The 15,255-nt window shown below is 38.6% G+C and overlaps 1 protein-coding gene and 1 long non-coding RNA gene across 2 annotated transcripts in view; one reads left to right on the top strand and one right to left on the bottom strand.

Moving 5' to 3' along the window:
• The window catches only part of clec16a (C-type lectin domain containing 16A), a 49,559-nt gene extending 40,167 nt beyond the window's left edge, over positions 1–9,392 (bottom strand). Inside the window, exons 1-6 of the mRNA XM_042504234.1 lie at positions 9,215–9,392; positions 7,648–7,776; positions 6,573–6,706; positions 5,750–5,898; positions 3,592–3,697; positions 46–51 (exon numbers count right to left, since the gene is read on the bottom strand). Of these exons, the coding sequence (XP_042360168.1) occupies positions 46–51; positions 3,592–3,697; positions 5,750–5,898; positions 6,573–6,706; positions 7,648–7,776; positions 9,215–9,288 (598 nt within the window). The 5' untranslated portion in view covers positions 9,289–9,392. The remainder of the gene's footprint in view (positions 1–45; positions 52–3,591; positions 3,698–5,749; positions 5,899–6,572; positions 6,707–7,647; positions 7,777–9,214) is intronic.
• Positions 9,393–10,469: 1,077 nt separating this feature from the next.
• LOC121956621 lies at positions 10,470–14,253 on the top strand. The gene is made up of 2 exons (XR_006106710.1): positions 10,470–10,613; positions 11,475–14,253. It is a non-coding gene; the product is annotated as an uncharacterized LOC121956621 (long non-coding RNA).
• The last annotated feature ends 1,002 nt before the right edge of the window (positions 14,254–15,255 follow it).

Raw genomic sequence — 15,255 nt, 5'->3', positions numbered from 1 at the left:
TACCCAGCCCTAAAAAAAAAGACTGAATGAATGGAACCAACTTACATGAAACTGGAGTTAGGCAGATGGGGCGCGCAGAGGGAGGGGGGAGAGGAGGAGAGAGACAAGGAGAGGAAGAGTAGGAGTGGTTGTTGAAAAGGAGGAGGAGGGAGAGGGGGAAACAGACACAGGGTTAATGTGTGTAAAGGGGCGGCTGTGAAGGGGTGGAGGCTGGGAAGGACCCCGCAGGTATCTTAACCAATTAACTGCAAACAATGACACATCTGGCAAAGGAGTTTACACGTTACCTCAACATTTTATTTTTTAGGAAATCACATTGCTATTTTACCGTGTAATATGTCAACAAGAGAGAACAGAAATAAGCAGCGAGTTACCACAGAAAAAAAACTACTGTGGTAGCACAAGTTGACTAAAATATCTTCATGCTAGCTTAGATGCTGAGAAAATCCTTTTCCAGGTTGTCATTTGTTGCAGTACATGACCTAAGGAATCAGTAGGAAGCATCAAACTGACATGTTCAACATTAAGATGTGGGGGAAAAAAGTTTTATTGGAAACTACAGACCCATTTCTAGTGTGGTGACACTGCAAGTGCTGATCTCAAAGACTGTCATTTAAATGTCTAAGTCACCATCTATCGCTGAATGAGGTAATACAAAGGTGTTGAGCCTATGACCCACTAACATCAGATAAGTATCAGATTATTTATTTTTAGTTACTTCTAATGCAAATCGAAAGTTTTCTACTGCTGGGGCTTCACATACAGAGCATCTAACCGGTGCAACACGGGCTGACTTCTTGGACAAATGGGGCTTGATGTCAGTGCTCAATACCTATTAGATATTGACAGTATCAAGTAGTATCAAAAAATGTCCAGTCAGATGACACCTGCATTTGATCCTTTTTGTACCCAGATCTAGGGAACAACCTTTATTCATATGTTCTTTAATCTAATGTGACCTGCGATAAGCCCACTATCACAGAGGCTACAACCCAAACATTCAGTGGTGTGGTTAGGTCAAATGCAGTGTATCTGATGGAGTTGGCAGATCAGTGTTAATAAATATTTTTAATAATTTGCACCCTTTTAAATTATTGTTTTGGTGTATAAATCGTTTGGTGGAGGAGTGGTGGTGGCATTTTTTTTTTTGCAACTGACTGTTTCCATTCACATGATGGGTAGCAAATGAAGGAGTATTGTCTCCGGTAGTGTCATTTTTTGACAGCAGATCAGTTTAAAATTTTGCAAGGAGTAAAGATCAGCCAGGAGCAGCCACTGTGAGCTGTTAGATCAGGAGCTGCAGGTGACAGGCTGCAAACCGTCAACTTAGCAAGGTAAACCACTCCTTTCACTGTGCCCTGCTGTCTGCAGAATCATGCCATCTGCAGCGTAAATTCAGATTACACTTGTTTAAAGAGTGATGGAAAAAGTCCATGTGTTATCTGACTTCTTTATTGAAACAACAATAGTTTGCTTTGCTGCTCCATGAAGTCAGTTACCTATTCTATTAATCCATATTTTCTGATACTTCACTAACTATAATTGTCACCAGATCAACCAGGACTGAAATCCTCGTGATTGCCAATTAAAGTTATGGGTTTATTTTGGAAAATAATTACATTTAAGGGTTTGAAATGATTTGAACTTCTTTTTTTGTTACAATAACAGCTTTCACTGAATAAACTCACAATGCATTGGATATTTCCCATTGCAGCAGTGTCTCAGAATGTACTTTAGGATATTGATGTTCTATGTGGTACCCTGATAATTTAAAAATGCTGGAAAAAGTCAGAGTTGATGCTTCCCTCTTTAACAGATTCCTTTCTACAGCATAGCACATGGCCAGACCAGCAATGATATGTTCCCCACACCACTAGTTTACGTTATAAATGACTTGTACCTCTACTGTGGCTAAAGTCAGTTGAGCTAACTGTAATGACGTCACTGTTGGGAGTTACAGAATCAAGACTTTATGGACAAAGTGAGACGCAAAGTTGTGCAAAGTGTTACATGCAGTTATACAAACAGGTACGGAGAAAGACAGGACGCTATAGTTGATATGTTGCAGTGAGTGTATGTTGAGGAAATGTTAGTGAAGAGAAGCATGATGTGAGCAGAAAAGCCAAACCCAATAAATGCACCACCCGCCTCCCCTGGAGTGTCATCAACCAGCACAGAGCCCGGAGGAGCCCAGAGAGACAGCAGGAAGACACACAGTGTGGAAAGCAACACAGCCTTTAAAACAATCCTGCTGTTTATAGACTCACAGCATCACTGCTGTGTTGCTCCTGTACTCACAGGACATTTATTTTGAAAAACCTGCAGGTTGCAGTATTTTTTTTGTTGGAGGGATTGCAACAACACTTTGCATGCTGGGCAGAATGGACTTGATAAAGAGTTAGTTCCTTTATGCACACTTGAGATAAGTGAGGCAGTGATACTGAACCTTTTGGTGATGCTACCTGGCGTCTTGCACACATGCAAAGCTCAAATGTTAGCTGCTGTTTCAGGTACATAGGTTCAAAAATCATAACAAAAAATTGGTCTCTAACAGATTGTATTTTTTGGAGAAAATGCAGGAATTTGTTTTTGCATTATTAAGTTAGCATTTCTTTGATCATATTATTATACAGTAAAGTGTAAAAGTAAAGCATGACAGTGACTTAACAGGAGTTGTCAAGAATAACATAAGAAAAGTTAATAATGACTATACAATAAATGGATAACTGTGGCTGTAAATTAGTGTAACTAAAATAATTTAAATTTTGGTCAAAGATTTATAATGCATACAGTAAAGTATACCGTTATCTTTTATACAAATGAAAAATATGTAATTAATTACGAAAATCTGATGCTGGCTAAATATCCTTATTAATGCATGCAACGGACATCACAATTGGCTTGTTGCGATAGAAACAAAAACAAGTACAAATGTTTGAATTTAAGTATCAGCAGACATTACAGAGATAATCAGTATTTGATAATACAGAATAAAACCCTTCATTTGTTCTCAAAGTAACCAACTATTCCCCAAAGTGGTTTGTTTGCACAACAAAAAAGAACCACACAGCTACTGCCTGACGGCTGTTTCAAGCGTTACAGGGAGATCTTACCATATACAGAATATGACAGTATACAGAATATCTGCTTTATGCCTAAAAGCAGACAGTATTACTGTAAAAAAAAAAAAACAACTCAAATCAGTTGTAGCCATTTTGGTACATGATCAGAGATATTTAAAATTCTTGTGAATAATGGATAATTTCTTAAAGTTTTTTTTTTAACTATGGTTGCAGGACTTCTTGAAAAACTTAAGCCTTAGAGAGCCACTCTTTTATATTAGAATGATGATTAGTCACATACATTAGTAGGCAATGAAACATTTAAGGCCAAAACTCCAGCAGACTGAATCTGTGTGTTTGTTTATCACAGCGTTACCTGTTAGTCATGCTCATGCACCGGAAGCAGCAGTGACAAGAGGGCAGGAGTACAGAGAAAGGCAGAGGGAGTCCCAGCATCTTGTGAGTGTGTCTATGCACTTGTGTGTGTTTGTATGGTTAGCATGTGCGCATGCGTGTTCCTGGCACTCACCTTTGTAGACGTTGAGTGTAATGGTCCGGACTGCGATGCGAACCATGCTTTCAGGGTGGTTGAAAAACTTAATGGCCTCGGTGTACAGGGCAAAGTCATTAGTGTGCTGTGTGTGGGAGACAGAGAGGGGGCGCCAGTGAGCAAGGCACGGCATTGCACCACTGTGCTCTGGCCACAAACGACCACAGAGCGAAAGAGAGAGAGAAAGCAGCTTGTGGAGAGAGCAATTCTTAACAGTATCGCATTTTGATAAGAAATGACTTAATGAGAGTAAAAACTGGTGTTTAGATTTCTATTTAACTGAGAAAACGTTCTGCAAATGTTTAAGTGCAAATCTGGGCACTGCTTAAAAATACAGAAACACAGGCAATTTCCCCTGTGGACCAACTAAAATCCTTCAGAATTCAACATAAATGTCTCATGACTCAAGTCAATATGGGTGCAATATTGGATGGATTAGTGACGTACTTTTTCTCTGACTTGTAGAGGACACACTTCATATAGTATCAAGTAAAAGAACATATTGTATCCTTTTGCTTTGGATGTCTATTGCCCTTTCTAAAACATGACAGACATACAAAAAGACCAAGCTCAACTTGAGGGACTTTTGCTCCTCCAAACAATCTAACAGCACTTTAGATGGGCAACATGTATTAGCATACCAGCATGTTGCACTTAGTAAATCTGCTCATGACAAACGAGCTGCTCTGCATCTTACAGCCATCTCTCTCTGTGCCAGTGCCTGATCCTACTACCCAACCATTCCTCAGTCACTGCGACCTCCAGCCAATCACAGTGGAGTGCCAAAAACATGTAGAGGTCACAGCGAGTGAAGAAACTTGACCCTGACACCAATCCCAGACCAAGAGTAAGTCATCTGATCTCAAAAATGTCACTTGTGTAGATCTGACAGCAACAGAAGTGGCTGAAGTAATCAGTTATCCAACAGCACCCTCTGGAGGAGAATCCAAAGTCTATCCATAAATTATGACAAAATGAAGTGACTGATTATTTATAAACAAGACCATTTGATTATAAAAAAAAAAGGTTGCAATGAAGTTCTTTTGTATTCTAAATATTAGTTTTTCAAATTGACAAAATGTCACTAAGTTGCATAAAACTTTACACACAGAAAAGAGAAATGTCTTCCTTTGCATTCCAAAAAGGCAAGTTTTACTTTTATTGTTGATCAATAAATCAAGTAAAATAAATAAATATAAAATAAAATAGTTGTAGTTTATCTAAACACACATATAAATACTCTCAGATCTACACTTTGGGTCTGGTTTTGGCTTCAGGGGCAAAGCTACCATCGACAGTACACCAATAACTTTCCCCAGCACACACAGGCCAACGGAAGGACTACAGATACTGCTGAAACATTAGAGGGTAACAACGTCATCCGTTTTCTTTGGTGTCACCCACTATTACAGCATGCACAGACACACACAGCAACAGTCCTGAATGATAATATTTGATATTTAAATTAAGAATAATAACAGTTTTGAAACTGAATTTCAGAAAAACAACATCTTGTTGTGAAACTGTGGTCTAAAAGGACCAATAAATGAAACATTCCCTCGAATGACAGTAACACTGACACTTGTGTGTTTGTTTCAGCAGGTGAGGAGAAAGACGACTTGAGGACAAGGCTGGCTTAATCAACCCATCCAGACAGGAAGCTGACGTTTTGTCAGGGGAAGTGTGCTGCTAAAGACTGTTGGAAGGAAACAGCCTGGTAAGTGCAAACATGGGTCGACTTGCATAAAATGCAAAAAAGCTTCTGGATTTATAACAAATTTACCAGCAGTGAATTTTTTTTTTTTTTTTTTTTTTTAACAATAACTATTGCATTGAGGGATCTTGTGTACCACTGTGAAATATCACAAGTAGTTAAGTTGCTGAATTTCAGCAAAAGCCTAATTTTTCTCGCTGAATCTGCCCTACTGGTTTTACCAATCGGTTCCAATACACTGTCATTCTCTATGTCACTCTCTCAATGCTAAGCCTCTAATCTTTCATCTCTTCCTTCCTCTTTGTGAAAGAAAAAGTGCAGAGTGAAAGTTGTTGGTACTTTCAAAGATCCACTTTCACAGATACTCTTCGTTTTTCCTTTCTTCCCTCTAACCCCCCCCCCCCATCCGTCTATCGGCCTCACCTCGTTGTAGAAGAAGTGCACAGTGTGGTTGTTGAGTTTGAGTGACAGGGTCTTGAGAAAAGAGATATAGTAGGCCATTATCTCCTCATCTGAGAAATCAAACTTGTGGACGATGATGGAGTTCACATGGTTGTTCGACAAGAGGTAATCTGAAACAAGAAGAGATCCGATCATGCTTGTTCATACGACATGTTTTTAGCAGGATGGCCTTTTGTGAGCTGCACTATTTTCATTTTTGCTCTATAATGAGATCATCAGTGGGGTTGGACTCCTGCAGTGAACATGAGAAAAGACTCCTGTTGAGACGATAACACGACTGTGATTTTTGATTCCTCTAAAATCTGCCTAAATGCAAAGCTTGCTTACTTTATGACAGATAGCAGCCCACTGTATAAATGACAGTATCAGCTGTGAGTCTGTGGTTGCTTAGCAACAACAAAAAAATGCAGCAGGCTGCTCTGCATTGTATATCACAACAAAGAAAGGCGGTGCAACATGCCTTGCATTGTTTAGTCGACAAAACCCATCAAAAAACATGTACATGTTGATTTACAACACTGTGAACAACTTAGTTCCAGCCCTAAACTGCACTAGAGATATTGCTTTTCATACAAAAGCAATGTGTTGTATTATGAAGTTCCCACCACCATTACAGCCACAAAACCTACCAAATGCGTCAACATAAAAAAGGAATCAAGCTGTGGTCTTGAAAATACCAACATCTTATGAAAAAGTATTACATGTATTAGGATATTTAATTGCAAAACATTACAGCATAAACTTTTTCCATTTTTTTTCTAACTGTGTTGATTCAGGTACTTACATAGAGAAGTCTCATGACTGATGTTCTCAAACAGTATATTGAGGGTTTGGAGGAGTTGGACGCACACGTAGCGTCCTGACTTCTGACGCAGGATGTTCAGGAAGAAGGCAAACATGTTCTTCTCCAGGAAGAAGCTGGACAAAGACACAAGAGTGCACAAAAAACACATACAGAAGTCAGTTCATGATGACTTGATCTTAAAATATAATTATCAAAAAGAAGACTGGATAAGCGGTTCAAACCCATACCATATTATATGCGCAATGTCACTGATTTGATTACAGCATTAGACATTTGCTGCATTTCTGCCCCTGCCTCTCCCCATGTTTCCTGTCTATATCTATACAGAAAAAATATATATAAATAATAAAAATAAAAATAATTAAAATAAAAATAATTAAATATAACAGAAAAAAAAGTTATATATATACCAAAAATAGGCAAGAAAGTTAGAGTTTATGTCCATGTTTGTTCTAAGCGTATCTTGATCACACAAAGTACTTTCAACATCCTCTGTGGCTTTTCTGCTTTTCAAAGCCATTTCCTGTTTCATACAATAAAGCCAGAGGTGGTAAAGTGGATAAACAGAAGCGATGACATGCAGCTCTAATTGCAAAGCTGCTTCTGATTACAAACAAAACACTTTGGTTTTATGACACTGAGTCCCCAGAAATGACACTTCTTTCCCCAGAATATTTCTTTAAATACGATAATTAATGCTATTATTATATAGAGATATGTCTTTTCTCTGCACAAATATAAAGAATTCTCAAGTCTAGATGTTTCTATTTTGTGTAGAGCCAGCGTGACAGCGTGGAAATCAGGAATCCCTTTGATAAAGAGACACAGTTCTGATTATTTATCGCCAGAGCAGAGCAGCATGGTAGCCCAGTTGCTAGTAATGTTGCTATATGGAGAGACGTCAGGACTAGGAGTCTTAAATTCCTTGTGAATGTAAATAAATGTAAATGCAAAACTGTCGCTATTTGTTTGGTTGATTCCCACACAAGGAATCGCATCTGCATGAGTAGCTACAGGTGAGAGATCTCGCAAAAAGACGTGGACTGGTTCTTACTCAAATACAGAGCTGTCATTCTGGTCCCCCCAGATGAGGATCTCTGTGATGGAGCGGATGGTCTCCACTAGAAGGTTTCGGTTGTGGTCTGTCACTGTGGTGTTTTTGGTCAGAACATGGTACATATACCTGATGGAGAGACATAAATGAGGGGAAGATTTGTGGAAAAAAGTAGCAAAAGCACAACTCAGATACAATTCATACAAATCAATCTCCAAATTTTAGAGCAAAAAGATAGACAGCATAAAATATTGACTTAGATCCTCTTATGGTGGTTCTCGGAGTCATAGACTTAAACATAGTTTTACAAAAATGGCATGGAACACATCATGGTTTGTCAGCCTTCAGGCATACAGGCTGATCCCATAAATGACAAAATGAAACACTTCTGTAAAGATTATTAGATTTTTTCTGAAAAAAAAAAGAATTTTTCATAAAACTTGGCCGTCTTTTGTAGATCACAACTATAACTACTATACTTTCAACTATATGAAACCCTCTGAAAAAAAGTTAAGATTGCATTAATCACGTTTTCATGAAATTATTATTATTGTATTTTTTATTTATTTATACTCTCTTTTATAGACCTTCCTTTAATGCCCCTCTTTTTTTCTTCTTCTTGGTTTAGTTTATGTTATGCACCATGACTGTTATTATACTTTGTATGTGTGCATGTGAATAGTGTATAAAGATTAGTTTAATGCAAAAATGCATTATTGAAAATCAAATAATACTGCTCCATAGACCATAACAAGAAACTAATAGGGCACTGACAGCAAGATTGGTAATTTTACAGGGCTATGAAGAATAATATTAAACCTATCTGGATGTTTAAAATCAAATTTTTTAAAAATTTAAGACAGAAGGGCAGAAAATGGAGTAATTTTTATCAGCCCATGAAGGTAGCCTCTAAATTATAATCTACATATCAATCTCCAAATGTTGTAACATACAAAACACTAAATTAAGGCCCCTGCACTGTACATTCACATAGTTGATTTCACCTGGTTTGTCTGATTACAATGCTTCTCGGGACTTTATAGGTGCGTGCACACTAAGCTTGATTACTATTCACTTTTTTGTTTTGCACCTGTTGTGATGGGACAATTATAAGTTGCGGTTTCTTTATGGTACAGAGATTTTGGAGACATCACTTATTATCTGCATATCTCATCATCACTTCAACCTGAGCAGAGGTCCTGCTAATCAGACACAAGAAATAAGAACACCTGTGCAAGCCCTTTAATTCGTTATGCTTCGATATTCAGCTTGTATGGACAGTCTCTGTTTGATAGTGTCCAAAATCATTTGAGTAGTACAGGGTAAATTCTGTGTTAGGGTGGATTTTCACTCTAAAGCTAACAGCTAGCTCACACGCATTCTTACCTCACCGCATAGAATAGACACAACACGACAATCATACATTATATTAGTTGACTGGACAGCTACAGGTAGTTAGCTACTATTATTTCAGCTATTAAGTACTAAGCTAATGATAATGCTGACAGCCGTTCTCAACCGGCTATCGTAGAGGCTAACGTTAGCATATCTAATGCTAGCTACTCACTTTAAATGGTCCAACGAGTGGATGTTTTTCGTTTTCCCCTGTCCTCCGACCCAACTCCGTGACCGCCCAAACATGGTTGTGATTTTAAAGGGGTGTAATGTTTTGACAGGCACGTTATTTTGCTAGTGTCCGCATCTATCCATTACACCCACTTTCCCGTACAGATAGCTACTTAGCAAACAGAAGGTGATAGGCGGCGATAGCAGCGCTGAGGGGTCATTGCGTAACAGTTTTGTGTATAGTATGTCTGGGAGTTGTAGTTTTTCTCCTATTATGGACACATAATACAGCATAGGAGAGTGAATGGTGAAAAACTACAACATTCACTTCTATGTGGCGGTGACGATAAAAGCACGCGACACGTCCTCGCGAGGGGCCCGTTGAGCTGATCGACAACTTAAGGGCCAATCAGAGTAGAGCCTGCCAGGCGGTGAACCAATCAGCTGCCGAGGCTTCAGATGTCGCTGTTGGTCGGGACTGTTTTGATGCAGTTAGCAAAAATGTTAGAAGGGACGTTTAGCTTTAAAAACATCGACTGAAGCGTGTTTTTATGAACGTTGTCTATCACCTGGTATGGCTGTGGATACAAGAAAACTCGAAACACTTAGTTTATAGAAATGTTCGTGTTTTTTTTTTCACTAGCATAGCATGCTACTGTTTTTAGCCTTAGCCAGCTGGCATGGCGTGAATTCCGCAAAGAACCAATGTCAAGAATGCGTCGAGCTCGCTAACGTGTTATTTTGATACTGCAAGATAGTTATTATTAGCTATGAACCCTGAGCCCTCAAGTCTGCCTGCATTTCTGTCGTTTTCTTCGGGACCATACAGATAAAACAGCTGCATCTCAACCACTATTTGCAGATCGGGACGAGCCGAAATGGACGCCCCATCACCCCAAAGATATTTCTAGCGGCGATACCAGTAACTCCAGCCCGGCCTTGCACAAGAACCCAACCCGTGGCTCTCTTTCTTTTCTATGACACATCCAATCTATGCCCAGTTAGATTCGGTGGAATCGCTGTTGGACGAACTCCCATATATGTTTTATCTGGGCCTGTTCTTTGTGAACGTCCTGATCCTCTACTATGCCTTTCTGATGGAGTACATCGTCCTGAATGTGGGGATAGTATTTCTGCCTGAGGATATGGACCAGGCGCTAGTGGACCTCGGGGTGCTGTCCGACCCGGCCTCTGTCCCCTATGACACGGACACGGAGCTGGATGTGTTTGAGGGGTATCTTGAGTGACAGGGCGGTCCTGGAGGAGGTGAAAGAAAGTGAAGTGGTGGAGATGATGCAGAGGTCCAGCGTGAACACTCCCTGGTCAGTGATGTGGGGAAGAAACGCCCCAAAGCAGATGCTGTTGCTGCCTTTTTCTCACACAGACATATCAGTGAAAAAGTAAGTGCATACTAGATATTTTGTGTATTTAGGTCCGTTTCATGCTCAGAACTAAAACTATAGACCATAAGATACAGGGCACAGACATGCAAAAAGCCGAATTCGAAGTCATTTTTGTTGTTTTGTGTCATCTTGTATTCATGTTGTGTATCTTTGTGGTTGTTTTGCATCTGCTTGTTGTTGTTGTTGTTGTTATGCATGTATTTTGTATTTTTGTGTGTCATTGTAGTCCTCAGGTCATTCTATGAGGTCATCCTGTGTCTCTTTGTGTTGTTTTGCCTCTTTTTTGTAGTTCTGTGTATATTTGAAGTCATTTTGTGTCCTTTTTGGTTGTTTTGTGTCTTGTATTCATTTTGTGTCTCTTTTTTTTTTTTGTTTTTCCATTTCTTAAATATAATGAATATTTTTGTTGTTGTGTGTCTCCTGGTGGTCCTTATATATGTCTTTTAGGTCATTACATATTTCTTCGAGGTCACTTTGTGTGTTTTTTGGTCATTTTGTGTCTCTTTGTGGTTGTTTTGTTCCCTTTTTTTTAGTTGTCTTGTGTCTATTCATAGTTTTTGTTGTCATTTTGATTCTCCTCCTGGTCGGTATAATGTAATTTGAACGACATTTTGCAGGCGAAGGCCATAGGGGCCTCTTTTAATTTGGGCCCTAAAACCTGTGTCCTGTTGACCTGTAAAGTAATCCATCCAAGATTAGGCTACTTACTTCACAGGTCAAGCAGCAAAAACCTTTGAAATCTGCATTCGCAACTGATACGAACAAGAGGCTTTGTGAATCTAAACATATATTTCTGTGCACCCTTTCATGTTATGTAAAAGGTATTTGCCCTAACACTTGTGTCCCACATGTCTTTAGGTTGTCACGACTTAAAAGAAGGTAGTCCAAGGAAGAGATTCAGCACCTGCCGGCCACATGATCAGCAACTGTCCCATGGGAAGAGCACTCTGCAGTGGATCGGCTCAGTCTGTTGCCATTCTAAAAGCAATTGTCTCTACTCAAATGTGATGGGCTTAGCACCAACATCTGTGTCCTTCATTATGGACATAATGAAAGGAAGTGCAATGTGCTGCAAGTGCAATGAGACAGTTGTACCCTGTGGATGTAAAATGAATGTTAGCAGACGTGGTGCATGACTCAGGTCGTCTGCATTGCAGCCAAGTTCAGATACAGTAGCCTGGTGTGACTGGTATTTACTCTGAACAATTACCCAGTCTGTGCAAGATCTGGTGGCCGACTGCTGAAGGAACTGAATTGAAACTTGCCACCTCAGTCATAGTGTGATGTCCTACGCTGTGTGACATCTTGGAAGAACTGGCAAACAGCGCAAAAACAATGTCCACATTGGGTCTGTTGAATACTGAATCACTCACAGAACAACTTGTTTTAAGTGTTTGTCCTTTTAAGTTTTCACAATGCATTTTTGCAGGCTCATCCTTGAGGTGTAATTTAAAATTGTGTCTTTTGAGGTCATCCAATACTGTATGTCTGCTTTAGGGATTCACACACTCTCAGGAGCACAGTTAGGAACTCTGGGTGCACTGGCAAGACACTGACACTGGACACAGGATGTGAAACTTTAGGATATAGGAGAGAAATAATGTTTTCAAACTCTCCTATGTATCAGAAACATTGTACCACATGTGCTTCACTCTTTACTGTTATGTAGAAATTCTAAAAGTATCTAGAGAGAGTTGTACGTCCTGTGATGATCCATATCACATAATTTTCATTTTTCCACTCAAAAGTTAATAGCAATAGTTATGTTCGCAGCTGTTGCCAGTATGAGTCGTGTCAACGGCTGAAATCTCATGGAAGAGAGCCTCAGAAGAAGTGCTTCAGACATTTGACTTTTTCATCCTCCGTTTGTTGCATTCGTGTTTGTTCTTTTAATGTTATAAATGTGTGTTAGACGCATAGAAAAGACTCGATGCATGATATTGGTTGTGGGTTTTTTTTAAAAAAGATTAGCTTTTGTTGTCAGAGTACTGTTTTATTGCACTTTCTTCTGTTTTACTTTGTTATGAATTTAGAATTCAGTTAATAAAATGTATATTCTTGGCAGCAATAATAAACTGGATTCAAGCAATGAGGCAGTTCAGTAGCTGAATGAGATCATGCACATAATTAGACAATTACAGTCCATCTGTTTGGTTTGTGTGGATGGATGGAAGTGAAGCGCCTCCTGTCAGTGACGCTTTCTAAAGAGATAGTTCACTTAAGCTACTATCTATTTGTAAGCCTTGAAAGTACTGTACATACTGTAGGTCTGCGAAGAGTACCTATAGCCCAGCTAATTAACTAAACGTTGATTTTGGATGCAGAGGAGCCAGTATTTTCTCACAGCATACAGCACCCGTCTACCAGAATAACCAAACTGTGCAAAATAATCATTACAGTGTGGTTGTTGCACGCACATTTCATACTCTGAACAAGCTTTAGTACATCATTTCATTGCCTGGCTGTCAGTGTTTTGAACATAACATTCTCCAAGACAACCTTTCACCAATGGCTCACTAGATATTAACTGTCCATAACTCAAGAACAGGGAAGTTAAAAACGAATTGTGTCAAAAACGTTGCAGGAAACTGAAGAGACTTCTTATGCCATGCAAGACTGTTTTTCAGAGCACCAGAGTTCAACGAGTATTGAATAATGATGGCTGATGACCAAATTCTTTCTTCCTTATGGATTAAAGCTGCCTGTAAGCAATATATTGTGGTGACATTTTACAATGTTTGGATTGGATTGTTAATGCAGTTATATGAATGGGTGTGTCTATTTTTGGCAGGATAAATGTTCATGGGATCACTCGACACTAAAGCTCAGGATGCTAATATTCATTAAGTATTATAAAACATGTATGTATGGAGTTTGATTAAAAAAGATCATAGGATCAGTAACAAAAAAGGGCTTGTTGTGGATGAACAGTGAATTGTGTGTAATCAAACTGCATCATGCTGGAGGTGGAAAGCATTAAAGGGATAGTTCTGGGTTATTTTTTTTTTAGTTTTTTTGTAGTGGGGTTGTATGGTACCTATCCAGAGTCCACGTATTACAAACAGTAGATGTCAGCTGACATGTCACCAGTTTGGAGAAGTGGCAGGAGTAACTTCCATGTTGCTTCTCCATACTATAGGTTTGCCACCTTACATCTGCTGTACGCAACACACTGATAACAGATAAATACCTCTGACAACTCCACTTCAAAAGATACTGACTGTCCCCTTTAACACATTGATGTCAGTACAGTAAGTTGGGTAATTCAAATTAATGTATCCATATTCTAAAAATCATTTGCAAATGAAACTGTTAGACAGGGGGGGTCCTAATTTTGTATGAAAACTGTTAATAAATCACTGGTGTTAGCTGCAGGTATAAGACTGTGCCATTTTTCCAGGCATGATACCACACTGTGCTGGTCAGGTTCTGATCAACTCTGCTCACAGCATCTTAGTTAAGAAACCCGTGAGACTTCTCAAAGACTGTGAGAGATCATCTGCATACAGCCTTTACCCAGTGCTCGTGTCATCCCTCCACATCTGCTTCTTTGCAGACATGCACATGCTATAATAAGCTATGGATCGTAACAGAGTTTTATTTTCCAATGTGTATTTAATAAACTTTGAGCGAATGATATCTGTGTTGTCTCTAACTTCAACTGTCACTGTTGATGTGTGCTTTCTGATTATCTTGCAGTAGAGCAAAACATTTTAACCCTTTGAGACATCACTTTTCTTGTGCTGCTTTCAGACGCCTTTCACAAGTATTTAACCTTTGACCCTGAGCAAATTGGTGCAGGAAAAGGCAATATGCATCATGGTAAAAAATGTTCCACAAATTGCAAGAAATTAGTAGATTTAGATTTTTTTTTAAAGAGATTGGTAAAATGTCTAGGGAAAAAGAGAAGGCGGGGGATACCATATTTATAATGATCATGATAACATATTTTTAAAATAATGTATCAACATCATTATTATTTTTAAGCGTTTTTTCCAGAATATTTCTTTGTTGTTTTTTTAAAACTTTTTTTGTCATTTTCTTGTATTTGTCTGTTTATTTGCTTATTTTTGGGTCATGTCTTTTTTCGTTGCTCATTTCCTTCTTCTAGTGGTTTTGAAAGAACTCAAGCCAATTTGCTCAGGTGTGAAAGGGTTAAAGTAATGTCAGGTAGTTTACATGTTACCATGAGCTTTTTTGGTGTCACTTTACATTTTGTCCACAAGAGAGCGCCACCCTGTCAGACAACAACCGCAGCTTGTTGGAAAGTGTTGATGCTGCTGATGTTTGATAAAGAAAATATTCAGCAGACTTATTTAGAAGCTGCACCGTATGACATGTATTTTAGTAAAATGTCTGCTTGAGTCTGATATTTAAGATAGTTGTCATGCATCCATGAGGTACAGATTTTATACAGGCATGATACAATTTCACATACAAAAAATAAAATACTTTTAGTTGACTAAATGTATTTCGCTATAGCTGTCTGGTCTAATAAAAGGCAAAAATGCAAAAAAGAAATCTAAAAAAAAACCCAACTATTTTTATTTTGTATTTATGGATATTCAAGTATGTCCATTTACAGTGTAAATAAACATTATGGCCTAATACATTTAATTTGTACTGTAAATTGTTAGAG

The sequence above is a fragment of the Plectropomus leopardus genome, chromosome 17 (genome assembly GCF_008729295.1).
Source record: "Plectropomus leopardus isolate mb chromosome 17, YSFRI_Pleo_2.0, whole genome shotgun sequence".
Classification (NCBI taxonomy): Eukaryota; Metazoa; Chordata; class Actinopteri; order Perciformes; family Serranidae; genus Plectropomus; species Plectropomus leopardus.
The sequence above is the reverse complement of the archived record's forward strand: the minus strand, read 5'-3'. Positions and strand labels throughout refer to the sequence as shown.